This window comes from Pseudophryne corroboree, chromosome 12 (genome assembly GCF_028390025.1).
Source record: "Pseudophryne corroboree isolate aPseCor3 chromosome 12, aPseCor3.hap2, whole genome shotgun sequence".
Classification (NCBI taxonomy): Eukaryota; Metazoa; Chordata; class Amphibia; order Anura; family Myobatrachidae; genus Pseudophryne; species Pseudophryne corroboree.
The window spans coordinates 65,651,893-65,678,883 of NC_086455.1; the positions used below are offsets into that span (position 1 = coordinate 65,651,893).

At 48.0% G+C, this 26,991-nt stretch overlaps 1 protein-coding gene across 2 annotated transcripts in view; it reads right to left on the bottom strand.

Annotated features, from left to right (window-relative positions):
- The window catches only part of LOC134980679 (serine protease inhibitor A6-like), a 91,170-nt gene that overhangs the window by 39,136 nt on the left and 25,043 nt on the right, over positions 1 to 26,991 (bottom strand). The window contains exons 2-3 of one of the 2 annotated variants that reach the window (XM_063947600.1): positions 5,650 to 6,280; positions 1,623 to 1,893 (exon numbers count right to left, since the gene is read on the bottom strand). In XM_063947600.1, the coding sequence (XP_063803670.1) occupies positions 1,623 to 1,893; positions 5,650 to 6,259 (881 nt within the window). In that variant the 5' untranslated portion in view covers positions 6,260 to 6,280. Of the gene's footprint in view, positions 1 to 1,622; positions 1,894 to 5,649; positions 6,299 to 26,991 lie in introns of those variants that run through there. The other variant, XM_063947601.1, reaches the window with a different exon arrangement.

The window sequence follows — 26,991 nt, forward strand, 5'->3', positions numbered from 1 at the left end:
CTGGAAGCTTTGGGACGTCCCCATTGTACTAAGGGAATCATTCCGAGTTGATCGCTCGCTAGCAGTTTTTAGCAGCCATGCAAAGGCATTGTCACCGCCCACCGGGGAGTGTATTTTCGCTTTGCAGAAGTGCAGACGCATGTGCAGCAAAGCGCCTGCAAAAACATTTTGTGCAAAACAAGACCAGCCCTGGACTTACTCTTCATGTGCATTGATTCTAACGTTTGAGGGTTGGCTTTTGACATCACACACCCGCCCAGCGTTCGCCCAGCCACACCTGCGTTTTCCCCGGCACGCTTGCGTTTTTCCAAACACTCCCTGAAAACGGTCAGTTGACACCCAGAAACATCCCCTTCATGTCAATCTTCTTGCATTGTGCCGTGCGACTTAAAGCTTTGCTAGTACCTGTGCAAAACCACAAAGGTCTTTGTACCCGTACGGCGTGTGTGCGCATTGCGGTGCATACGCATGCGCAGAAATGCCGATTTTTGGCCTGATCGCTGCGCTGCGAACAACAGCAGCTAACGATCAACTCGGAATGACCCCCAAAGTCTCCCCAATATCCCTTATGGATGCTAGAGAAAACAGGATTTTAATTACCTACCGGTTAATCCTTTTCTCGTAGTCCATAAGAAATATTGGGTGCCCACCTCAGTGCGTTGACTTTTCTACAGGTTCTCTTTTATGTGGTTGCCTGTTCAGCTGTTGCTGTTTTTGTTACCAGCCGTTGCTGGTTGTTATATGTTAATAGTGTGCTGGTATATAAATCTCACCACTCATTGGCCCTCATTCCGAGTTGTTTGCACGCAAGCTGCTTTTAGCAGCATTGCACACGCTAAGCCGCCGCCCTCTGGTAGTGTATCTTTGCATAGCAAAATTGCGAACGAAAGATTCGCAAAATTGCGAGTAGAAATTTCTTAGCAGTTTCTGAGTAGCTCGACACTTACTCTGCCATTGTGATCAGTTCAGTCAGTTTCCTTCCTGGTTTGACGTCACAAACACACCCAGCGTTCGCCCAGACACTTTCCCGTTTCTCCAGCCACTCACGCGTTTTTTCCAGAAACTGTAGCGTTTTTTCACACACACCCATAAAACGGCCAGTTTCCGCCCAGAAACACCCACTTCCTGTCAATCACATTACGATCACCAGAACGAAGAAAAAACCTTGTAATGCCGTGAGTAAAAATACTAACTTCATAGCAAATTTACTTGGCGCAGTCGCACTGCGGACATTGCGCATGCGCATTAGCGACTAATCGCTCCATTGCGAAAAAAAAATAACGAGCGAACAACTCGGAATGACCACCATTGTTATTATGTTCCTTCTCTCATATACAGTATGTCCTTTCTCCTTCGGGCACTGTTTTACCTATAACTGCCTGTGTCAGGGGGCATAGAGGGCATAGAGGGTAGGAACCAGCATACACCGGCTCCTTTGGACCATGTCTATACCCCATCGTACTAAGTCTCCCCAATATCCCTTATGGACTACGAGAAAATGATTTACCGGTAGGTAATTAAAATCCTATTTTTAGATGGTGCACTGATAACAAAAGGTTTTCAGCCCCTGCTCTAATATATAGTAGCATACAGTATATAATGTAAGCAATTTTCTCACTCACCTGGTTCTTGTCTTGTGTAAATATTTTCTTATGAGCTCAGTTGTCAATTTTTGTTCCACTTTGTCAAGATATCCCATTTTCGGTACAATGAGAAGCAGGATGAGGTCACCAGCCATCGGAACTTCAACCACTGCAGCATGAAGATCTTTGTCCTTGTAAGTTTTATAATGGCCTACTCTGTGGAGCATTGGCACTCGGATTGTTTTCTGTTGACTCACTGTGAAGTCTTCATATTGTATGTCATTTTGTGTGAAGGGATTTTGTAATTTTGCTGGTGAGATGATAAGAGATATATTACTAGTAGCACCAATCAGATATCACAGCCTGTACAGAGAACATTTGTCATTCACAGCTGTCTCTGACCCTATGCAGCTTAATATTATTAACTATTTAAATTTCCGCTAACAAGCAAAACCACTACTTCTTTATGTAACTATACCAGTGATATACCAGTGACAGAGCCTCACCTGTCATACTCCGGGGTACTCTATAGGATTTTGACTATAAAAGTTATCAGAATAATACAAAGAAGATATTAAAAACTTCTAAGTTTTATAGTCAAAACTCAGCACCCCACTGGAAATACAGGGACTGTCAGCGAGACAGCAGAGGTGGGGCGTCTATGCAGTCTCCCGCTGTCATAGTCATAAAATGCCTGGAGCGGGGCTGCACTGTGGCCAAAAATGCTGCAAAACACGGCACAAGGGGAGGCAGCCAGTGGAGGACTGCCCAACTGGCACTTGGGTCGATGGGCTGGTGGGCCGATCCGGTCACAGAGAGCAGGGAAGACTGCGCACAGCGCAGCTTCCGGCTCTCTGGTTGGTCCCCCCCTCGCAGCCTTAAGTGCCCATTTCTAAGAATTAGGGGTCATGTCGCAAGTCCATGCACCCCTGACTGATTGCACTCCCCTGCGAACAGGGGCCCTCATTCCGAGTTGTTCGCTCGGTAAATTTCATCGCATCGCAGCGTTTTTCCGCTTAGTGCGCATGCGCAATGTCCGCACTGCGACTGCGCCAAGTAAATTTGCTATGAAGTTAGGATTTTTACTCACGGCTTTTTCTTCGCTCAGGCGATCGTAGTGTGATTGACAGGAAATGGGTGTTTCTGGGCGGAAACAGGCCGTTTTATGGGCGTGTGGGAAAAAACGCTACCGTTTCCGGAAAAAACGCGGGAGTGGCTGGAGAAACTGGGGAGTGTCTGGGCGAACGCTGGGTGTGTTTGTGACGTCAAACCAGGAACGACAAGCACTGAACTGATCGCAGATGCCGAGTAAGTCTGAAGCTACTCTGAAACTGCTAAGAAGTTTGTAATCGCAATATTGCGAATCTTTCGTTCGCAATTTTAAGATGCTAAGATTCACTCCCAGTAGGCGGCGGCTTAGCGTGAGCAACTCTGCTAAAATCGCCTTGCGAGCGAACAACTCGGAATGACCTCCAGTGTCCGCACGCCCCTATCATGGCGCGCACTCCCCCTTTCACATGCACACGCAGGGGAGAAAAGCGGCCCCAGTCCATCCCTGGAGGCAGCTATCAGATTTGCCTCACTGAGGGGGTGTGGTTTGATGCAGTGTCAGGTGACCTATCCGAGAAATTCCCCAGCACTCAATCAGGAGCAGCCAACATGAAGGATATAATCAAGTCAGCTAAAGTCAATGGGTGAGTGGGTGCTAGGGCTGGGCAAGAGGGTCGCAGGGCTGGTCCACTCCTCTCCTGTGGGTGACATATCCCCCTGCCATGAGGAGGATGCAGATAATGCCCAATGAGTTCTGCAACATGTTTTAATGAGTTATTTTATGGTGGGCACCTCTCTATTACAGAACTTAAGAGTGGTGTTACTGACCTTAAGCATAAAGGGGTTTCTCTATCTGCAAGGAATTTGAATATACTCAAGTTTCCTGTGCATAGCTATACACTAGGGGGGTAATTCCAAGTTGATCGCAGCAGGAATTTTTTTAGCAGTTGGGCAAAACCATGTGCACTGCAGGGGGGCAGATATAACATGTGCAGAGAAAGTTAGATTTGGGTGTGGTGTGTTCAATCCGCAATCTAATTTGCAGTGTAAAAATAAAGCAGCCAGTATTTACCCTGCACAGAAATAAAATAACCCACCCAAATCTAACTCTTTCTGCCCATGTTATATCTGCCTCCCCTGCAGTGCACATGGTTTTGCCCAACTGCTAAGAAATTTCCTGCTGCGATTAACTTGGAATTACCCCCTGTATATTGTATTTTTGCTGATGCCGTCAAGCATAAGATCTGTTGTTATATTGACCTGTTTTTGTTTGTTAGCAGAGGGTTTGAGTTGTCCCAGGGGTACCTCCAGGGGTAGGGAGCTGAAAGGAACTTCTTGTTCCCATCGGCAGCAACATTTGAATAGTTTCCGGCGGGCGCTCATGGGTGATTTAAATCCAGCCCAAATAATTTTTTGTCTTTTACATATAAATAAATAAACCTCTCAAAAATGTAAGTAGCAGAAGGCTGGTTACAGCGAATGAGGGAGGACAAACAGCACTTCCGCTGCTGGCCCCCGTTCCTTGCTGGCAGTAATAGTACCCAAGCTCTAGCATGTGCTCTCAGCCAGCAGCTTGCTGGTGCCTGTAGTCAGTGCTAGGTGTGGGCAGACGGTGCGTTGCACACAGCGCATTCGTCCTGTGGGCGCACGGTCTGCATCCACCACTGTTGGCCAGCTCTTGTGTGAGGAGAGCTGCAGTGCTGGGGGGGCAGAGTCAATGAGTCTTACGTCTGTGTTTTAACTTTTCAGTGCTCCCTCTTGCTGTGCCAGCGCTGCAGACATGACATTAGGCAGCGCTGGGCAGGTTCCCCTGTGTTCCCTCGCCTCCTCTCCACAGCAGCGGCGCCGGCAATACTGTTCAGGGCAGGCTGGATAACAAATAGCTGCCTAAAGCTGAGTACACACCTTTTTGATCACTTGACTTGACGGGTAAATGCTCCTGCCTAATGCTGTGTCCCCAGCTTGGCCTCCTGTGAGCCCACTGAGAGCCCTGTACACAGGTTGGGATCAGAATACCGGCTGCGGCATCCCGGTGCTCAGAATCCCAACAGGGAAAGGCAAGTATACTTACCTTCCCCCAATGGCCCCCTAACACTCCCTTCCCGCAGTCTAAAACTAACCCTCCCCTTGCACACGATTGTTTGGGATCCCGGCGGTCAGGATTCTTCACCAGCCATATTTGGGATATCCGCATACTGGGGGTCATTCCGAGTTGTTCGCTCGCTAGCAGATTTTAGCAGCTGTGCAAACGCATTGTCGCCGCCCACCAGGAGTGTATTTTCACTTTGCAGGAGGGCGAAAGCCTGTGCAGCAGAACGCCTGCAAAAACATTTTGTGCAAAACAAGACCAGCCCTGCACTTACTCTTCATGTGCGTTGATTCTAACGATGGAGGGATGGCTTTTGATGCCACACACCCGCCCAGCGTTCGCCCAGCCACGCCTGCGTTTCCCCCGGCACTCCCTGAAAACAGTCAGCTGACACCCAGAAACGCCCCCTTCCTGTCAATCTTCTTGCGTTGTGCCGTGTGACTTAAAGCTTCGCTAGAACCTGTGCAAAACCACAAAGGTCTTTGTACCCATACGTCGTGCGTGCGCATTGCGGTGCATACGCATGTGCAGAAATGCCAATTTTTAGCCTGGTCGCTGCGCTGTGAACAATGACAACTAGCGATCAACTCGGAATGACCCCCATTGAGTAGTGTCAGATCCAAGCATTGGTATTTCGACTGCTGGGATCCCGACTGTTGGGATTTTGCCGGATCTACTGTGCACACTGTAGTAGAAATAGGAGGTCAGCCTGACAAATATTAAACAGCACATAAGATGCGACCTCCTGATCCCGACCATTGGAGGAGTGTTATAATCTGTTTATTGGCTGATGCACCTGCAACAGACCTACATACACACCAATACAATTGTCAGCCCAATCATCTGATATCGGGTCAATAGGAAGACAATTGTATGGGTGTGTACCCATCTTAAGTCTTCTGCACTCCATAATTATAATGTTCTTACCTTTACAGGACAAAGTGTCAGCGAGGACCAGTTTTGTATAAGGATCCAGGTTACTGACCAAGTCTCTTACTTTCCCACCTGTCCGCATTCTTACATATTCGTTGATCTCTGACGCTGCATCTTGCGGGTTGTTGAAGTTGACAAACTCCATGGAGGCGTTGTAGTAACGGGTCACATCTTGCTGATATTTTGGCACAATATCTGTTGATTTCTGCATGAAGAACCGGTTTCCGAAGGTAACTTGTACTTTATCCGTCTGTTTCCTTAGTGTTTCCAGGAGGTTTTTATACTCAGTATTGAGCGCCAAATCCTCTTGGGTTTCATCCAAGGTCAAACCTTCTAGAATCTGGTTGCGGGTGGTCGATTTGGCTCCGATAGCTAACATAGCAAGGAATGAGGAAATGCTGAATGGGGAAAACATTATATTTGGTGGGGCTTTCGCTGTTGTGGAAGAGACGGCGTTATAGAGCGTAACTGCAAACTGCATGTTGGCTTTGCATAGATTGGGCTCTTCCTTTCCGCATTTTGGGCAATTACAGTGATCTTTCTTATCCTTGCCATGTGCGGTTGCCAGGATCAGGGAGGTGACGAAGAGTAGCAGAAGGTTCATTTTTCCTGAGTTGCTTTAGACCTGTGGATTATATGGCAGCTGTGATAACATAATTAGGAGGCCAAATTGAAAGGTTAAGTTACTCAAGTTTTTGCGTAAACACATTGTCAGTTTAGTAATTGTTCGCCCTCTTGACTTATGCCCAATATCCAATGCCCAATTCCCCCTCATCCGTTATTTTTACTGGGATCACTAGGTGTTTGCTAAAGAATGAGACTTATTTAGTGTACTATGATTCAGTTATATGCAAACCCAATCTTTTCGTAGAGTGATTATTGGTGAATTGCATTTGTGTCTCACTGCGCATGTTCGGCAATATTTTTGTGATTGTGGTTATAGGCTGACTAGGCGTGGTAAGGCATTCTGTACATTGATTCTGATTTGCAACAACAGGTCCTGCGCATGCGCAAAGTACCAATAATCGCATCAGGGTGCAGTAACAACTGGTTCTGAATGAGGTCACATAAGTGTCCTATGTAAAACTAGCTGTAACATTACATTGATTTGAAGAACTAAATACGCTGCAACACATAGAAACTCAAATCTGTAACACAATAAACTGTTAATTACATTTCCTTTTGTCGCTGTTTCATTTCTCAGCAGGACCCCCTTGAGTTATGTTGATTCTGTGCAAATTGCAAATCTGTATTGCACCTTTTCATGGCAGTATGAATTTAGTTTGCACAACTATTTAGCAATCCAGGGTTCCTTTTGAAAACTCTCCTGCTATATAAGGATTTGGCTGAGCATGCACATGAGCTGTGACCTGGAGGAAATCTTGAAAAGTCTTGCAAGTCCCCAAAGACAGGTATATGCAGGTTGGGTATCAAATCCTGGCTGTCAGGATGCCGGTAGTGAGGAGACCAACAGCTGCATCCCAACAGGCGAAATCCCGACAGGGACTGGTAAAAGGTCTAATCCTCCCCCTATCCCACCCTAAACCTCCCTTTTAGGTGCCTAATCCTAACTCTCCCTAACCCCCTATCTCCGGTCTGTACTTACCTGGTCCGCTGTCTGTAAAATCGGGATCGTGGCGGTCGGGATTCCGGCTTTGGCGACCTGTCCTCTTTCAGTATTCTGGCATCGGCCTTTCCATCGTGTGTCTGGATTTCGGCGCTGGTATCTTGTGCGCCGGGATCCCGACAATATATATATATATATATACAGTATATAAAAATATATATACCGTATATACAAGCATATATGCTGGGTTCACAGCATAGCACCTTGATAAAACCCACTGTGCATTGTTGAAATGTTGGATTTATCTATTCACTTTTTTTGAATATATTTGACCTGTTAAAAAAATCTGGTGAGTGCCACATGGTTCCTGCTTCTGTAAGGGGGTATATGGCAACCACTCCCTAGCGAACTTTTGCTTGTATATCTCATTGGGAAGGCACCACGGTACACATACATAAATAGAGTGCCTATTCATTGACATATATATATCCCAATCCCAATATATATGTAAGCCAATCTGAAGCAATTTCTACTTAGACCAATGGTCTGCCCAAAGAAGACCATCTCAACAACATGGCTTCATGAGAGGAAACCGGGTTGCTACAAATGCACGGGATGTGTTACTTGTAGGAGTATGCTGACAGGTTCTTCTTTTCCACATCCCCACACAGGATACACCATCGGTATTAGATTGAAACTACATTGTAACATGGACCATTTAATTTACATATTGACGTGCCCCTGTTGCCTCTCCTATGTGGGAATGACTACTAGACGATTCCGTGATCGTATGGCTACTCATCGTACTTCCATTCATCAAGCTATCGAATCAGGCACAGCAGAACAGCCGGTCGCACGCCACTTTCTCAACTTATGACATCAAGTTTTGAAATTACGCTGTAAACTCATTGATTGGATCCCCTCTCCGGCACGTGGGGGTGATAGAGCTCTTTCACTGCGGAAAAAATAAAGTTATTGGATCCACAGATTGGACACAATTGCCCCGAGGGGCATGAACGAGAACAACCCACTATCTATTTTTCTTAAATAAACGTGTCTTGACCAAAAATAATTAACTGCATTGTACATACATATGTCCCATAAATGTGTGACCATCAGGTTCTCTTTTTTTCCCAGTATATAATGATATCTTATTGAGTTGAATAACCATATGTCCCACAATTATGTACACACTAAGTGATTCATCGCGCCCTACGGACGCTCTTCACACCATCGTAAGGGGCTACGCCCCCCCTTAACCATTGCACGCCCTTGTGGCATGCAATATGTTTATTATATGTAGTATTACCTTCAATCATAATTTTGTGAGTGGTTAAATATTGTACGGACCAAAGGTAAGGGGCCGTAGCCCTTTACAACGGCGTGAACAGCGCACACAGGGCCCGATGAATCACCTAGTAGGTGCTGTGGTTGGGGGAGTGGTGGGTGCGGGGGAGACGCGGATGGGGGAGGGGGTCCAGGGGTGCAACGGGGGTGGGTGGGTGGGAGGGGCGGTTAATGCTTCTCCTGCTTCACCTCCTGGAAGCAGCTAAGCTGCTGTCCTCCCTTTGGTAGTGGCTCTCCCGTAGATTCGCACAGCAGCCAAGCAGCCAGCCACTATTGTTAGCGCCGGTGTCCAAATGCGCCGCATTACAGGGAAGAAGATGCACTCAATAAATTACAGCTCCCAGCAGCCCTTAGCGTCGTAGTGCTCTGGCGCTAAGGGATGCTGGGAGCTGTAGTTTATTTAGTGTGTGTACTTCCCTGTAATGCGGCGCGTTGGGACACCGGCACTAACAATAGTGACAGGCTGGCAGAACTGAGTGACTCACTGAATCAATGTAAAAGGTGAGAGTGCTGTGCAGTGTCAGTGACACTGCACACCCACTGCACTGCACAGCACTGTCACCTTTTACATTGATTCAGCATCCAGACATGACCCTCCGTGATAAACTTTTAACTACTTCCACTCAGCTACTGTACATTCCTCTTAGTCACCATGGCTGACATGCTAGCATTAATCCCTCAGTTTCTGCATACTGATGCCCATCATGCAGCAGAGTTATGGAGAAAATGGCTTGCCGAGTTTGATCACTATATTGAAGCTATGGGGGTTACTTCTGATAACAAAAAGAAAAGCATGCTTCTTCTCAGTGCTGGCTCCAAGATTTATGAACTGTATGATACTTTGCCAGAGGCAGACACCAGGGATAACAAATGCAGGGACTCTCTGACTGCTTACTTTGCCCCAAAATGCAGCCTGTCACATTCAAAATACCTATAACATCCTCAGCACCAAGTGATTCTATTGTGTCTGTTCCTTTGAGTGAAGGATCATATACTCGGACGAAAGCAGGCAGAGTCATTAAACCTCCTACAAGGCTTATTGAGCAGATATGACTTTCATCTTAAAGCTCATAATTTGTTGTTCAAAAATCTTTTCCAGTTTAATGTGTATTGTATATTGTGGGTTAATGTTCATGCTCAAATTCAGACAGCATATTGTTGTATGTTTAATTGGTTGAACGTAAAATCAATTTTATGCGTTTTAAAGAAATATATTAATTTACATATATGAAAGGAAGGGGGAGATGTAGTATCTATGTAAATAGTTTATGTGCATTAACTAGATGAGGTAGTGTACCTTTAAGAATCTGGCTGCAGGGGCGTGGCCTGGCTGGAGAAGAGAGCAGACGTGTTTCTGCTTAACGCCTCTCTCCAGCTGTATACCATCTCTGGGGGCTCCCCTTCCCCCCCTGTAGACCTCCTGTGCCCAGCAGTGACTGCCGCAGAGCAGTTTTAACTGTTCCCGCAGGTTGCGGCCTACGGACCTCCAGAAGCCGGGGCCTCGCGTACTCCCGGTGCCCGCGTTTTGAGCTCCATAGCGGGGACGCAGCGCCGGGAAGCGGCGCGGACCTCCCCAGTGCCACAGGAGCCTTCGGCAGCCTTCCCCAGACCCCCAGGGTGGACATCCCCTGGGGCAGCAGGTCGGGGAGACGCCTGGCAGCGGGGGACAGCGGTGAAGCAGATACCCAGGGGGACGCGGTGGCCATTTTGGATGGCACTGCAGGAGCTGCTCTGAGGTAGTGGTGTGCCTGTGTGTTGTGGGTGTCTCTGGACATAGGCTTTGGCAGAGACTGGCGGGTGCCGCTCCGGACTTCTCCCCCTCCACGGCATTATAGTGTTCTCTCACCTCCCCTGTCCTGGATATAGACTGCTCACCTGGGCCGCCCAGGTGTGCAGTCTATGGGCCACCCAGATGAGTAGTCTATATCCAGGATAGGGTAGGTGAGAGAACACTATAATGTCTTGGAGGGGGGGAAGTCCGGAGCGGCACCTGCCATGTCTCTGGCTTAGGGCTACACCGGGACTGGTGGCCCTCTGGCACTATTCTCCCTTTCATCTCACTCTGAGGCATCTGTTGAGGGATTGGTGCTTTCATTTCTTTGTGGAGCAATGGACTTTTTCACAGCAGTATTTTCTTCTACTACAACTGCCCCATCTTGTGGCCACTGGGCGTAATTGCATGCATTTCTCACACAGTGTGCTCGATATATAATACATATTGTACTGCAGATTTCATAGGACTGCAGATATCCCAGCACCTCCCGAGTCGTTCGGCTGCGATGTCCCCATGGTTGAATGACCACGATATTATGATGTGACTGCTCTGAGATAATTCTACATCCACCAGAATGCTCCAATGACATGATATGACAGCTCAGCTTTTATGTGGATCCTTCCTTGATTGATTTTACAGACGCCTCTTACCTCCAGTCCCTCTACTTTATCATTCAGCTTTATTATGCCTCCCAAGAAATATAAGGCCGCTAAAACGGTTTCCCAGATGGCGTTCTTTAAACCTTCTCCTCAAGCCACTAAAACTAAGGATGCACGGAGTGGCGCCTCTAAGCCTGCTATCCCTGTGCCCTCACCACTTCGGGAAGCATCCGCCCCTACCTCTGTTACCATACACACTGGTTCTATCGAAGACAGTAACTCGCTTATGGTGGGCGCTATGAAGCCTCTCCTAACGCAATTTAAGGATGAAGTTGCGGCGGAATTTAGAGCGACTATGAAGGAATGTCAGAGATCTATTGACGAGATTGGTGACCGCACCGACCACTTAGAAACAAAAATGGGTGAAGTGGTGTTTTCGCACAATGATCTGATCGCTTCTCATGAACTGCTTCAAAATGAGGTCACGGCACTCTGGGACAAACTCTCTGATTTAGAGGACAGATCGAGACGTAACAACATAAAGCTGCGAGGTGTCCCGGAGGCTGTCGCTAATAGCGCTTTAAACAATTTTGCAGTTGACCTCTTTAGCAAACTCCTCCCTTCGTACCGCTCGGCGGACTTTCTAATCTATCACATCCATAGGCTCCCTAAAGCCAGGAACGCTCCTGATGGTGTCCCCAGAGATGTCCTTATGAGGTTGCACTATTTCCATGTGAAGGAGGCAATTTTGAAAGCTGCTAGACCCTCGGATTCTGCTTCGGAGGCTCTGGGCTCACTTCAGATATTTGGAGACCTGTCCCCTGCTACTTTAGCGAAAAGGCGCTCTCTTTACCCCATCACATCAGTGTTACGTAAAGAGAACATTCTATACAGATGGGAATTTCCTACTAAGTTGCTTATTTCTCGAGAAGGTTCTACTGTTGTCATAACGAACGTTGAGGAGGGTAAAAAGATCCTAGCATCATGGATCACTGCAAGCTCTTCTACACACACCTCCCCCGAACGGGGCCTTCAGCGGGACTGGGCCTCGTCGGCTGCAGATCTTTGAGTATGGTCTGCTTTACTACGTTTGCATTGATTTCATGTTTTTCTAATCGGTTTGACATGTCATATTTCCTATGTTGCACCAGTTCCTTGGCGGTTGTTTGAGGCGGGTGTTTATGTGATATCTGAATGTTATTAGATTGTTTTCGGGTGTTGCCTCAACACCACTAGTTAACTGTTTGTTGTCTGCCCCTGCTCCCCGACTGCCGCCCACATTTCTTTGTTAGCTGGGACTTCTACCTGAGTTTCTTTTTGTCCCGGTGGCTAGCGGTGCGGGGGACCAGAGATGGAGGACCGAGGAACTGTATCTGGTTTAATTTTAGTTCGGGTGTGGGTAGATTGACCACTACCCCCCACACTTTAACTCTGAGTCGCCATAGTTAGGCTTTTCCTGTTATTATTATTTTCTTTATCTTTTCTTTCCCTTTTCCTCTCCTTCTGTCCGGAAATTGCTACATACACTTTCTACATGCCAGTTGGTTGATGATAGCTATGCAATCCTCGATATCCTTACAGTATGGTTAACATTGTCTCTATAAATGCAAAGGGTCTTAATTCCCCACAAAAGAGGAGGTTGGCACTTAATTATTTCCATAAACTTAAAGCTCAAATCATAGCCGTCCAAGAGACTCATTTTATTAAATCTGCCCCCCCACGGTTTACTAATGGGAGATTTCCCCATTGCTATTTGGCCAACGGACCAGCGAAAAAGGCGGGGGTGGCAATCTTGGTATCTCAGCATTGCGCGTTTTCCCTCACATCACAATACTGCGACCCTGATGGGAGAATTCTAATTCTGGTTTGTACTCTAGAAGATAAAGAGGTGACAATAGTTTCTTGCTATGCTCCTAACACCAAGCAACTAGCATTTTGCAGGAAACTCTGTGCTAAAGGGCAACAATTAGCCAAGGGTGCTTTACTCTTAATGGGGGACTTTAACTTGACCCTGGACCCATTGGTTGACAATTCTGGCAAGCGGCCCTCACTCTCCAGTCAGCTCTATAGGAATGCAAATGGCTTTAGCCTGTTATTGGCGGAATATGATCTTTTAGACCTTTGGCGCGTTAAGCACCCAATGGACAGAGATTACCAGGGACGTGCAGTCAGGGGAGGCGGTGCCTCCCCTGTCATTAATGATTAAGATAATACAAAGAAGATGCATATGACACATATTCTGTGTCATATGTATCCTCTTAATATGATTCTTATCATTGCTCCTCTCTTTATGTGTTTGGGAGGCACAGATTGTGGTGCCTCCCGTTGTCACTGGGGAAAGGTATGGGAGCGGGGGAGCGGGGGGGGGGGGGTGCGGGGGACTAGCCATGGGCAGTAAAAGCCCATTGAAAATATATGGGAAAGCGGCACCATTAGAGGTGCCGCTTTCATACAGGGACGTGCTGTCAACCTATGAAAGCACGTCCCTGTCAGTGAGGCCACAGTGATTGGCCAGCGGATCCGTCACTGGATCCGCTGTCAATCACTATGTGGGCGACGCTAGCGGAGGAGGTGCGGGCGGCGGGATGCGGCGGTGGTGCGGACGGCGGGGGTGCAGAGTTTGGCAGCGGAGCGGTACCAGTTTCAAAAATGGCGCCTCAGCTTAATTTTTTAAATTCAAGATGGCCACCGCGAGCCAATCACGGCTCGCCGCGTCATCGCCCTACCCCCTCCAGCTGCCTTATACAAGTCAGCGCGAGGCAGAGGAGCATCAGTCCGACGGCGGAGGAGGAGCTGTGAAGAGCTCCTGAAGAAAGAAGACCCTGGAAGTCCTGGATGCGCGGCGGCTATGCAAAAGAGCTTAGCAGCCGCCGCCCACCAGGAAAAGACGCTGGAAGCCCTGGGGATGTGGTGCCCCCCAGGTGAAGATGCAGGAAGCCCTAGGAAGGCGGCGGCCACGCAAAAGAGCTTAAAGGCCGCCGCCCCAGGTGAAGATCCAGTTTAATAAAACTTATTTTTAAGACGTGTGGTGTTTTATTTTAATATTTTCTTTACAGGTGGACTACAGGTGCCAGCGGGCCCTTTATGTCCGGGCATGCTGGCACTTGTGGTTCTCCAAGTGCCAGCATGCTGGGACAGGCTTGCTGGGACCTGTAGGCCACCTGTAAAGAACAATATTAACATACAATGAACCCCGCACCCACCGCCACCAGGGGTGCGGGGCATAGCACTGGGCTATCAGCCCAGTGCTGGTTATTGCTCGGGAGGGGGGACCCCATTTTTTTGGGGGGGGTTCCCACTTTCCAAGGAATTCCAACCCTGGGCTGACTGGCTCGGGAGGATAATTAATGTTATGGCAGGGGGACCCCACACTGAGTGTCTCCCCTGCTATGGCATTACTCCCCCTGGCTGGTTCTGCCTAGTGCTGGTTTTACTGATGTGTCGGGGGACCACACTTTTTTTTTTCAGGTGGGGGGGCTTGTTAGCTGCCAGTGCCTCTCCAACCAGTGACCTCACCGCACGTCACTGGAGATTACACATTTTATTCCCCGGTACATGCCTCTTATTCTAGAATAGACCTAGCTTTAGCAGATAAGTGGACTCTACAGTCCATCCGTAAAATCTCCATTCTCCCCATGTCTTGGTCGGATCACTCCCCACTATTAATATTATAGTAGAAAGGTTACCCCGGCTCCCTGGCGTTTAGGTAAACTAAGTCTTCTTCAGCCGGATACCACACAGGCTATCCAAACCACCATTGACTATTACCTTTCTGAGAACTCTCCTCGGGAGACATCTATCTTCACATTCTGGTGCGCCCTCAAAGCAGTAACACGAGAGACAGCAATTCAAACAGCTGCTAAACTTAAAAGGGCATATCGTAAAAAATTTGAACAAGCTGAGCTTGCAGTCGCTTCCTTGGAGAGTTCTCACAAGGCACATCCACACGATAAAGCCCTTCTTAATTCATTGAAGGAAGCCAGAGAGGCGGTAAATGTTTTCTATTTAGCGGAAGTCCAACGCAACCTACATAGACTGTACAAAAATTCTACGTTTATGGTAACCGGGCTGGTAGACTACTGGCGAGGAAGCTGAGGGGTAAGAAAGCTAAAGAAAAAATACATATTGTCCACTCGGATAGAGGTAAGAGAGTCTACGCTCCTGACGAGATTGCAAATGTCTTTGCATCTTATTACTCTAAACTATACAACTTGAAGGGGGATTCTTCCACTTTCACTGTTCAAAATTTTCTGAGCAATTTTACTCTCCCCTCGCTGTCTCCAGAGACTAGTAGCTCCCTTAGTGAGCCTTGGACTTTAGACGAAGTCGAAAAGGCTATTGACTCCCTTCTGGCGGATAAGGCCCCGGGACCTGATGGTTATCCGTCTGGTTTCTATAAATCCTTTAAGGAGAGCTTGGCCCGGTGCTCTTGTCAGTGTTTAATGAATCCTCAGAAGTTGGGCATTTTCCCAAAGAGATGCTGGAAGCTCAAATCATCACGATCCCCAAACCGGGAAAAAACCCTACCACAGTCCAGAATTTTAGACCAATAGCTCTATTAAATATGGATCTAAAAATGTATGCCAAATTAGTTGCCAACCGTATCAGTCCACTTCTCCCTTCTCTTATCAACCCTGATCAAGTGGGCTTCGTATTAAAGAGACAGGCCCCGGATAATACGCGTAGGGTGATTAATGTTATTGAGCATTCTGCCTGTAGAAAAGAACCCCTCCTAGTTTTGTCTCTGGATGCCGAAAAGGCGTTCGATAGGTTGAACTGGGACTTTATGAGATTAACTCTGGACAAATTTGGCCTCTCTGGAAGGATCTTAGACTCTATCCTGGCTCTCTATTCCAAACCCTGTGCGCGGGTCTTTGTTAACGGATGTCTTTCTTCACCCTTCAATATCTCCATTGGCACTCGTCAGGGCTGCCCATTATCTCCTATTATATTCGCATTGGCAACAGATCCCCTGGCTGCTTTCATTAGATCCCGTGATTTGATTAGTGGCCCTGTTATTGGGAGCATCTCTCACAAACTCAGCTTGTTTGCAGATGATATTTTAATATGTCTTTCTGATCCTGAGTCTTCCTTGCCAGTTCTTCATGACGTCCTTCAAGACTATTCGGATGTTTCTTTTTATAAATTAAATACTAATAAAACTGAAGCCATCCCACTCAATGTATCTCCGACTGTGGTCTCTAGGTTGAAGGATTCGTACAAATATGCCTGGAAGTCCTGCTCCTTGAGATATCTAGGGATTAATTTAACCAGAGAAGATAATTTAATTGAGTGTAATTATGCCCCATTATTAAAAGCGTTTATGGAGCTTACATGGGGAGTGGATGCTACAGGAGGTGTCTTGGCTGGGTAGGATTGCTGCTGCCAAGATGGTCTTATTGCCTAAATTAATGTACCTGTTTCGCGCCATACCAAGACCCCTTCCCAAACTCTTCTATAATAAATTTAATCAGGTCCTGATTAGATATGTGTGGGGAGGCTCTAGGCCAAAAATTGCTAAAAAGATTCTTATTCTGCCCAAACAATCCGGTGGAGTAGCTTTCCCAGATATAGAAAAATATCATGCTGCATGTCTGTTAAGTCAGCCTAGAGACTGGTTTGACACCTTGGGGTAAATTTACTAAGGTCCCGATTTTGACCGAGATGCCGTTTTTTCATCAAAGTGTCATCTCGGTAATTTACTAAGCAATAATCACGGCAGTGATGAGGGCATTCGTAATTTTATGGAAGTCCAACAAAAAAAATACAAATGAATACACCATCGGTCAAAACGCGGCTGTTTAAGTATGAATCTCGGTAATTTACTAAGAAGTGCAAAGCAAAAAAAAAACCAAACACTGCCGTGAAAAATTACAACTCGTAAAAAAGTGCTAAAAAAAAACAGACCTGCTTTTTTAATCCGTGATTGTATAGGCATGCAGGGATCCATGAGATCCGTGCATGTATATCAGTGGGAAGGGGTGGGAAAGTGGTTATTTTATTTAAAAAAATTGCGTGAGGTCCCCCCTCCTAAGCATAACCAGCCTCGGGCTCTTTGAGCCGATCCTGGTTGCAGAAATATGGGGAAAAAATTGACAGGGGTTCCCCCATATTTAAGCAACCAGCATCGGGCTCTGCGCCTGGTCCTGGTTCCAAAAATACGGGGGACAAAAAGAGTAGGGGTCCCCCGTATTTTTAAAACCAGCACCGGGCTCCACTAGCTGGACAGATAATGCCACAGCCGGGGGTCACTTTTATATAGTGCCCTGCGGCCGTAGCATCAAATATCCAACTAGTCACCCCTGGCCGGGGTACCCTGGGGGAGTGGGGACCCCTTCAATCAAGGGGTCCCCCCCAGCCACCCAAGGGCCAGGGGTGAAGCCCGAGGCTGTCCCCCCCATCCAATGGGCTGCGGATGGGGGGGCTGATAGCCTTTTGTGATAATGAAAAGATATTGTTTTTAGTAGCAGTACTACAAGGCCCAGCAAGCCTCCCCCGCATGCTGGTACTTGGAGAACCACAAGTACCAGCATGCGGCGGAAAAACGGGCCCGCTGGTACCTGTAGTACTATTACTAAAAAAATACCCCAAAAAAAGACAAGACACACACACCGTGAAAGTAAAGATTTATTACATACATGCACACAAACATACATACATACTTACCTTATGTTCACACGCAGGTCGGTCCTCTTCTCCAGTAGAATCCAAGGGGTACCTGTTGAATAAATTCTACTCACCAGATCCAGGGTCCCAGGGTCCGCGGGGCAACCATTTGTAATCCAGGTACTTGAATAAAATAACAAAACGGAGAGCCGAGCCACGCACTGAAAGGGGCCCCATGTTTTCACATGGGACTCCTTTCCCCGAATGCCAGAAACCCACTCTGACTTCTGTCTAAGTGGGTTTCTTCAGCCAATCAGGGAGCGCCACGTTGTAGCACTCTCCTGATCGGCTGTGTGCTCCTGTACTGAGTGACAGGCGGCACACGGCAGTGTTACAATGTAGCGCCTATGCGCTCCATTGTAACCAATGGTGGGAACTTTCTGCCCTGCGGTTGACCTAAAGTGACGTCACCGCTGAGCAGAAAGTTCCCACCATTGGTTACAATGGAGCGCATAGGCGCTACATTGTAACACTGCCGTGTGCCGCCTGTCAATCAGTACAGGAGCACACAGCCGATCAGGAGAGTGCTACAACGTGGCGCTCCCTGATTGGCTGAAGAAACCCACTTAGACAGAAGTCAGAGTGGGTTTCTGGCATTCGGGGAAAGGAGTCCCATGGGAAAACATGGGGCCCCTTTCAGTTCGTGGCTCGGGTATCCGTTTTGTTATTTTATTCAAGTACCTGGATTACAAATGGTTGCCCCGAGGACCCTGGGACCGGGGATCTGGTGAGTAGAATTTATTCAACAGGTACCCCTTGGATTCTACTGGAGAAGAGGACAGACCCTCGTGTGAACATAAGGTAAGTATGTATGTATGTTTGTGTGCATGTATGTAATAAATCTTTACTTTCACGGTGTGTGTGTCTTGTCTTTTTTTGGGTATTTTTTTAGTAGTAGTACTACAGGTACCAGCGGGCCCGTTTTTCCGTCGCATGCTGGTACTTGTGGTTCTCCAAGTACCAGCATGCGGGGGAGGCTTGCTGGGCCTTGTAGTACTGCTACTAAAAACAATATCTTTTCATTATCACAAATGGCTATCAGCCTCCCCATCCGCAGCCCATTGGATGGGGGGGGACAGCCTCGGGCTTCACCCCTGGCCCTTGGGTGGCTGGGGGGGGGACCCCTTGATTGAAGGGGTCCCCACTCCCCCAGGGTACCCCGGCCAGGGGTGACTAGTTGGATTTTTGATGCCACGGCCGCAAGGCACTATATAAAAGTGACCCCCGGCTGTGGCATTATCTATCCAGCTAGTGGAGCCCGGTGCTGGTTTTAAAAATACGGGGGACCCCTACTCTTTTTGTCCCCCGTATTTTTGGAACCAGGACCAGGCGCAGAGCCCGATGCTGGTTGCTTAAATATGGGGGAACCCAGTGGCGTAACTAGAAATTTTTCTCCCCCAAGCCAAAAAATCCTTCGGCGCCCCCCCCATACACCCCGTAATTGGCACTAGCAAAGGTAGAAAAATGCGCGCGCCTCAGGCGCGCGCTGGCAAAAAGGGGTGTGGCTTTGTCGAAATGGGCGTGGCTTTGCGTGGACGGCGTGGCATTGCAGGAAAAGACTACCTTATACCCCAGTTTTGCAACCTGCACGCCCAGACGTTGGCCACCACAGGAAAGAAAAATAATCCTGATTCATGCCCCTTACATTATTTGTCTTTTTTCCTCCTTATAGTAATGCCAGTATACATTATTCCACATACTGCAATGGCCCTTAGACATTATTCCACACACAATCAGTGATCGCGTTGAGCCAAAAAAAAAAAGTGGGTCCCAGGGACCCTTCACTTTTAAAAATTGGGGTCCTACCGGTCTTTTTCTGGGTCCCATCGGAATGAAGGTTCTTATTAATTTTAATCTTGTTTGGACACTACAAAAGTGTTGCAAGATGGGGGGGATGGGGTGACAATGCTGCTGGGCTGTGTAGCATGCAGGACACCCTGCACCAGAGCTGTAACTAGACATTTTCGTGCCCTTAGGCAGAAAGTGAATTGGTGTTAGACCACTCAGACCATAAAGAACAGGTAGTGCGCGCCGTAGGCGCGCCGCAAAATTTCAGGGGCGTGGCTTCATAGGGAAGGGGCGTGACCACATAATAGTGTCAATTCACATTACACCACACAGTAGTGGCGCTTATACACATTGCACCAGGTAGAACCTCCTATGCACACTAATCCAGGTAGACCACGTCATACACTTTGCTCCAGGTACAGCACGTCATACACTTTGCACCAGGTACAGCACGTCATACACTTTGCACCAGGTACAGCACGTCATACACTTTGCACCAGGTACAGCACGTCATACACTTTGCACCAGGTAGAGCACGTTATCATACACATTGCATCAGGTAGAGCATGTTATCATACACATTGCCGCTAGGTAGAGCAAGTTATCATACACATTGCCGCTAGGTAGAGCAAGTTATCATACACATTGCGTCAGGTAGAACACGTTATTATACACAATGCGCCTGGTAGAGCACGTTATTATACACAATGCGCCTGGTAGAACACGTTATTATACACAATGCGCCTGGTAGAGCACGTTATAATACACATTGCACTAGGTAGAACACGTTATTATACACAATGCACCTGGTAGAGCACGTTATTATACACATTGCACTAGGTAGAGCACGTTATCATACACATTGCGCCTGGTAGAGCACGTTATTATACACATTGCACCAGGTAGAGCACGTTATCATACACATTGCGCCAGGTAGAACACGTTATCATACACATTGCGCCAGGTAGAACACGTTATCATACACATTGCGCCAGGTAGAACACGTTATCATACACATTGCGCCAGGTAGAGCACGTTATCATACACATTGCGCCAGGTAGAACACGTTATCATACACATTGCGCCAGGTAGAACACGTTATCATACACATTGCGCCAGGTAGAGCACGTTATCATACACATTGTGCCAGGTAGAACACGTTATTATACACATTGCGCCAGGTAGAACACGTTATTATACACAATGCGCCTGGTAGAGCACGTTATTATACACAATGCGCCTGGTAGAGCACTGAGGCACATTGCAGTAACCACTCACTTATCACCTCCAGTTGCACGAAGGGGCCGTTTGACACAAGTGGCTCCGCCCCCAGCAGCAACTCACTGACACTCACCATTTTTTCTGACAGCACAGTGCAGTGAGTGCACTGGCACAAGTAGCCAGCCTGCGCCTGTAGTAGCCGCAACCTGGAGGAGCTCTATGTGAAATCGCAAGCAGAGGCTGTTCTCTGGCAAGAAGGAGCTCGTACAATCGCTTCCCCTGACGGGCTGGCCACTGCTAAATATACCGATAATCAGTTCCAACTGTGTCAAAGTAGTGGAGCCCCAGGTGCAATGGGAAAGTCAGTATCACTGCACAGTTGTACTGATTACTGGTATATTTAGCAGTGGCCAGCCCGTCAGGGGAAGCGATCGGAGGTGCTCCTTCTTGCCAGCCTCTGCTTGCGATTTCACAGATAGCTCCTTCATGCTGCGGCGCCGGCTGGCTACTTGTGCCAGTGCACTCACTGCACTGTGCTGTCAGAAAAATGGTGTCAGTGAGGCCCTGACACTCTGAGCGGCCTCACATTGCACACACGGAGCTTGCAGCCCCCGGACATCCCGCATCTGCACCAGCTACTCCAGGTGAAACGGGGCTATGCAGCACTGTCTACTGCTTACCTACAGCGGGAGCTGTGCAGCCCGGCCGGCTCCTGCTGGAAGGTAGTTGTCGGGTCTCGGTGGGGCGTTGAGCGGGTCCCGGGTAGGGGGGTGGCGGCGGGCAGATCCGGAGCTGTACTCCCAGTCGCAGAGGAGGGTGCTGGCGGCAGAGCGGCAGTGGAGCCGGATGAGCGGGGCCAGTCTGTCAGCCCTGCAGCACAGATTCATGTGCTGGCGGGGAGCAGGATTCAAAGCGGAAGATGCTGCAGGCTGTGATTGGATGGAGACTACAGGAGGTGATTGGCCGAGGAAACAGCCAGTCACCTCCTGCATTCCGCTGACAGGCTTAACACATGCAAACACATATTCAGATGAGCGCGTCCTGTGGGACCCGCTCATCTTCTAAATGTGAGTCCCGGGCGGCTGTTTCTGGGTAAAATACGCGCCATAGCGCGTTTTTGCGATCACTGACAATAATGCACATGACACAATATGCACACACCGTAATGCCCCCTACACATTATGCCACACACCGTAATGCCCCCTACACATTATGCCACACACCGTAATGCCCCCGACACATTATGCCACACACCGTAATGCCCCCGACACATTATGCCACACACCGTAATGCCCCCGACACATTATGCCACACACCGTAATGCCCCCGACACATTATGACAGGAATCGCAATGCCCGTTATACATTATGCTACACACTGCAATGCCCCTGATACATTATAGCACATACAATGTCTGTGACACAGTATGACACACACCACAATGATCCTGAGACATTATACCACATACCACAATGCCCGTGATATAGTATACAACACACCGTAATGCCAGATACATTATGACACACACCGCAATGTCCGTGATACATTATGCCACACACCGTAATGCCCATTACACATTAAGTTCTACAGTAAGGCTTCCAATTACTTTTAAATTACCTGCTCGTTGCCAGGGGTTTCATGCTCTTGGTTCCATGCACGGTGCCAGGATGTCATGCTCGTTGCCAGGGGTTTCATGCACTGGGTGTCATGCTCGTTGCTAGGGGGTAGTGCTTGTTGCTAGGGCCGTGCTCCCAGTGCCACATATGCTCCCAGTGCCAGATATTCCCCCACAGTGCCAGGTATATGCACCCAGTGCCAGATATTCCCCCACAGTGCCAGGTATATGCACCCAGTGCCAGATATTCCCCCACAGTGCCTGCTTCCCCCCCCAGTGCCAGGTATATGCCCCCCCCAGTCCCGGGTATATGCCCCCAGTGCCGGGTATATGCCCCCCCAGTGCCAGGTATATTCCCCCAGTGCCAGGTATATGCCCCCCCAGTGCCAGGTATATGCCCCCAGTGCCAGGTATATGCCCCCCCAGTGCCAGATATTCTCCCACAGTGCCAGATATTCCCCCCCAGTGCCAGGTATATGCCCCCAGTGCCAGGTATATGCCCCCAGTGCCATGTATATGCCCCCAGTGCCAGGTACATGCCCCCCCAGTGCCAGGTATATGCCCCCAGTGCCAGATATCCCCCCCCCAGTGCCTGCTTCCCCCCCAGTGCCAGGTATATGCCCCCAGTGCCGGGTATATGCCCCCCCAGTGCCAGGTATATGCCCCCAGTGCCGGGTATATGCCCCCCCAGTGCCGGGTATATGCCCCCAGTGCCAGGTACATGCCCCCAGTGCCAGATATTCCCCCCCAGTGCCTGCTTCCCCCCCAGTGCCAGGTATATGCCTCCAGTGCCGGGTATATGCCCCCCCAGTGCCTGGTACATGCCCCCAGTCCAGTGCCGGGTATATGCCCCCCCAGTGCCAGGTATATGCCCCCAGTGCCAGGTACATGCCCTCAGTGCCGGGTACATGCCCCCCAGTGCTAGGTATATGTCCCCAGTGCCAGATCTGCCCCCCCCCAGTGCCAGGTATATGTCCCCAGTGCCGGGTATATGCCCCAGTGCCTGCTCCCCCGGCCCCCCCCTATGTGTTGGAGGGACACGAGCGCATCGCGCGTCACTCCTGTGTCCCTCCTGGCTCTCCCCCGGCTGGTCTAATAAAGGAAGTGCCGTTCGTGAGCCAATCAGAGCTCACGAACGGCACTTGCTTCCTTAGACCGGCCGGGGGAGAGCCAGGAGGGACACAGGAGAGACGCGCGATGCGCTCGTGTCCCTCCAACACATAGGGGGGGGGGGCCGGGGGAGCAGGCACCGCAGGGAGGGAGAGGAGATCGCAGATTGACATGCGGACGCTCGTCCGCATGTCAATCTGTTCTAAATCAGTGGCGCCCCTGCAGCCCCTCGCCCCCAAGCCACCGCGAGGACTGCGGGGGCAGTAGTTACGCCACTGGGGGAACCCCTGTCATTTTTCCCCCCATATTTCTGCAACCAGGATCGGCTCAAAGAGCCCGAGGCTGGTTATGCTTAGGAGGGGGGACCCCACGCAATTTTTTTTTTGATTTTTCACTGTTTAATTTAAAAAAAAAAAAAAACCCCAGCACGGATCACACAGATCCGGCCGAGATTCATTTTTAAAAAGTCGGCAGTGTTTTGCTAATCACTGCCGTTAAAAAAAAAAAAAAAACACGAATGACATCGACATCGGAACAAAAGAAAAACCCGAATACGACAGCTTAGTAAATCCGTCGTAACAAATTCAAAAAGTTGCAGTTTTACACTTTCGATGTCATTCGTGATTATTCTCCCACCAAATCGGGAGAATTACGAATGTTAGTAAATATACCCCTCTGTGTCTGAAACCATGGGTTATTCTGGAAGCTTCTTATGTGAACCCTGTTACTCTTTCTGATTTGTTTTGGTTGCCAGCGTCTGCTGCTCGTAGTAGGTCCGGAGCCTGCAAGTCTATTAAAACGACCCTAGATTCATGGCATAAACTAGTATCCTCTTCAGAAGAGATTAAATTACCGTCCCCCTGCCTGTCGTTAATTGCTCTTATGTCATTGATTCCTAATATTTCCCTAGAGGATTGGATTCAGAAGGGGCTCTCCACGGTGGGCGATTTATTTTTAGGAGACGTCTTGATGTACTTTTCCCAATTACAAGAGAGATTTGGGATTCTGACTCAAGACTTTTTCAAATACTTGCAGGTGAGAAGTTGGTTACACTCATTCACTCCCCCACATCTTCACAAACCTTCTCCTCCGGCTTATATTAAAAGCCGATTGGAGACATCCTCGCATAAATATGGGATTACGTGGTGGTATCATTTTCAAGTGACAAACAGCACACAGACTAAATTAAAAGCTCAGATTTTATGGGAAAGTGATTTGAATAGATCCTTTATTGATGCAGATTGGGACAGTATATTTAGATCTTGTTTTAAAGTCTCCAAATGTGTTAACCACTCCGAAATGTTTTACAAACTTATACAAAGGGCCTACTTTACCCCTGAAAGACAAAATGGAATCTGGCCTTCACAATCTAAATTATGTTGGAGAAAATGCGGCTCTACGGGGGATATATTTCATATTTTTTGGGCCTGTCCTCGTATACAACCACTTTGGAGAGAAGTTTTCAATATAGCTAGCATGGTTCTAGGGTTCATCATCCCCCTGGACCCAGTTTTAGCGTTATCTCATTTGTACGTAGATCACCTCTCTGCAGGTGATCGCTACGTCTTGGGGCATATCTTGATAGCCACTAAAGCTGCTATAGCACAATTGTGGAAATCTGAGAATATTCCTTCCCTAGCGATTATTCAAAATAAGATTCATAAACATTTCATTTTCGTAACAGCGGAAGCTAAATATTCTTCCTCAGCTAACTCGATCCATTTGAAATGGTTAAGTTGGTCCGACTATAGGGGAAGAGAAGGTAGGCTAACCGTCTATAGTTCTCCAATTGAAATATCTGTGCTTTGCCCCACCTAGACTGACCTCTTCAAGAATGTTGTGATATCAGATATTTTTTATTTATTTATTTATCTTTTTTGTTATGTCTCTTCTTCCTGTTTCTGAACGCCCAATGTAACCAATTGTTTACTCATCCAACTGTGCGTTGTGTGTGCTTTGATTATTGTAACCATTCTGGACTATTCTATGTTTCCCTTATCTCTTTTTTCTGTTCCCCATTTCTGTGTGAAAACTCTTCAATAAAAATGTAATGTTTAAAAAAAAAAAAGAATCTGGCTGCACAAATGAACATGTGATCAGGAAGTAGAAGGAAGTAGGAGGTAGAAGGAGAGTAAGGAGGAGAGCAGCATGTGGAGTTGATGTCTATCTGTAACCATGCAAGTACTAAGTACTTACCAATAAGAAATAAAATACATAATCTTCATACTATATGATTCATTGAAGTAAAGATATGTACATCAGGACATAACACGTGATATCACCCACTCTATCCGTTACATTAGCCATCTCAGGGCTTCCAGGTCGGCAGCCCAGGGGCTGTGTTGCGGAGTCAGGGCCTCTGTGGATCTGGACGCGGCTGTGGCGTGGGGGCACTTCTGTAAAATCACGCACAGAGGAGGCTCCGGGACTCAGAGAGTAAGAGGCGCAGGGAGGTCTATGAAAGCCTTCCGCTGCGTCGCTTTCATACACATCTATGCCGGTGGCCGCAGCAGCTTTTGTTCCACCAGCGCCGCGGCTAAGGAGTGGGGATTGTTGATGCCGGAGGGGGCAGGCGGACTGGCAGCAGGACATAGGATGCTGCAGTAAAAGGATTTTTTTTTCCCTAGGTACAGCGCAGAGACTTGCTGCAGATGCAGTGGCATACTCTCCAACTGTACCTTTTTGGCAGGTACAGTACCTTTTTTATGGTCTGTACCAATTTTTGGCTCTCCAAACTTCCATTGAAAGTATAGGAGAAGGGGTGTGGCCACGCCCCCTTTTTGAATTTGTAGCGATTTTTATGTGTAAATTGTTGGAGGGTATGTTGCTGCAGATGCAGTGGGCCTATTTTGGGGTGTGGACCTGGAGCTGCAGCTCCATCAGCCTCATTGTTAATCCTGCTCTGGGAACACACAGCAGCCAAAGGGCAGAGCCTCCCATTGGATGTAACCTGTGTGGGAGGGCGTTTCTCGCCCAATCAGCTGTGGACTGGGTGTGATAGACCTGCTGCTAACCCAGTGAGAGCTCCTAGCGACGCCCAGCATTAGACACACAGGCACAGAGTCACAGGTCTGGGCTATTATATAGGAGATTAATATGCATGTGTAGGATGCTATATGGTCTGCCAGGTAATTGTATATTTGAAAATCCTTTGTGACTTTTTTTATGTACTATACAGGTATTGGTTTAATCCCTTGCCTGCATCAGGGTTATATGAGATATATATATATATATATATATATATATATATATATATACCTATTTATAGTATTTACACCATTTACTGTATATCTATACTTATGGCTCCTCACTACATCCGGATAACACGGTATGTGCCCGCCCCCAGTTCTCTGCTACACCCCAGATCTCCTCTTGCTATGTACACTAGGAGACATTTTTTTATAATATTCACATTTTTACAGTATTCACAACGTAATGTGTGATATATATCTCCTATATAATAGCCCAGATCTGTGACTTTGTGCCTCATTTGCTAACACTGGGCGGAGTCACAACACTGGGTGGAGTTAGTCAAATGAGTCACAGATCTGGGCAAATCTAAAGGAGACTAGGAGCAGAAGCAGATGGTATGGGCATGGCACAGGCAGGGGTGCATACCTCCCAGCTTTCTTCAGGCAGACAGGGGTGC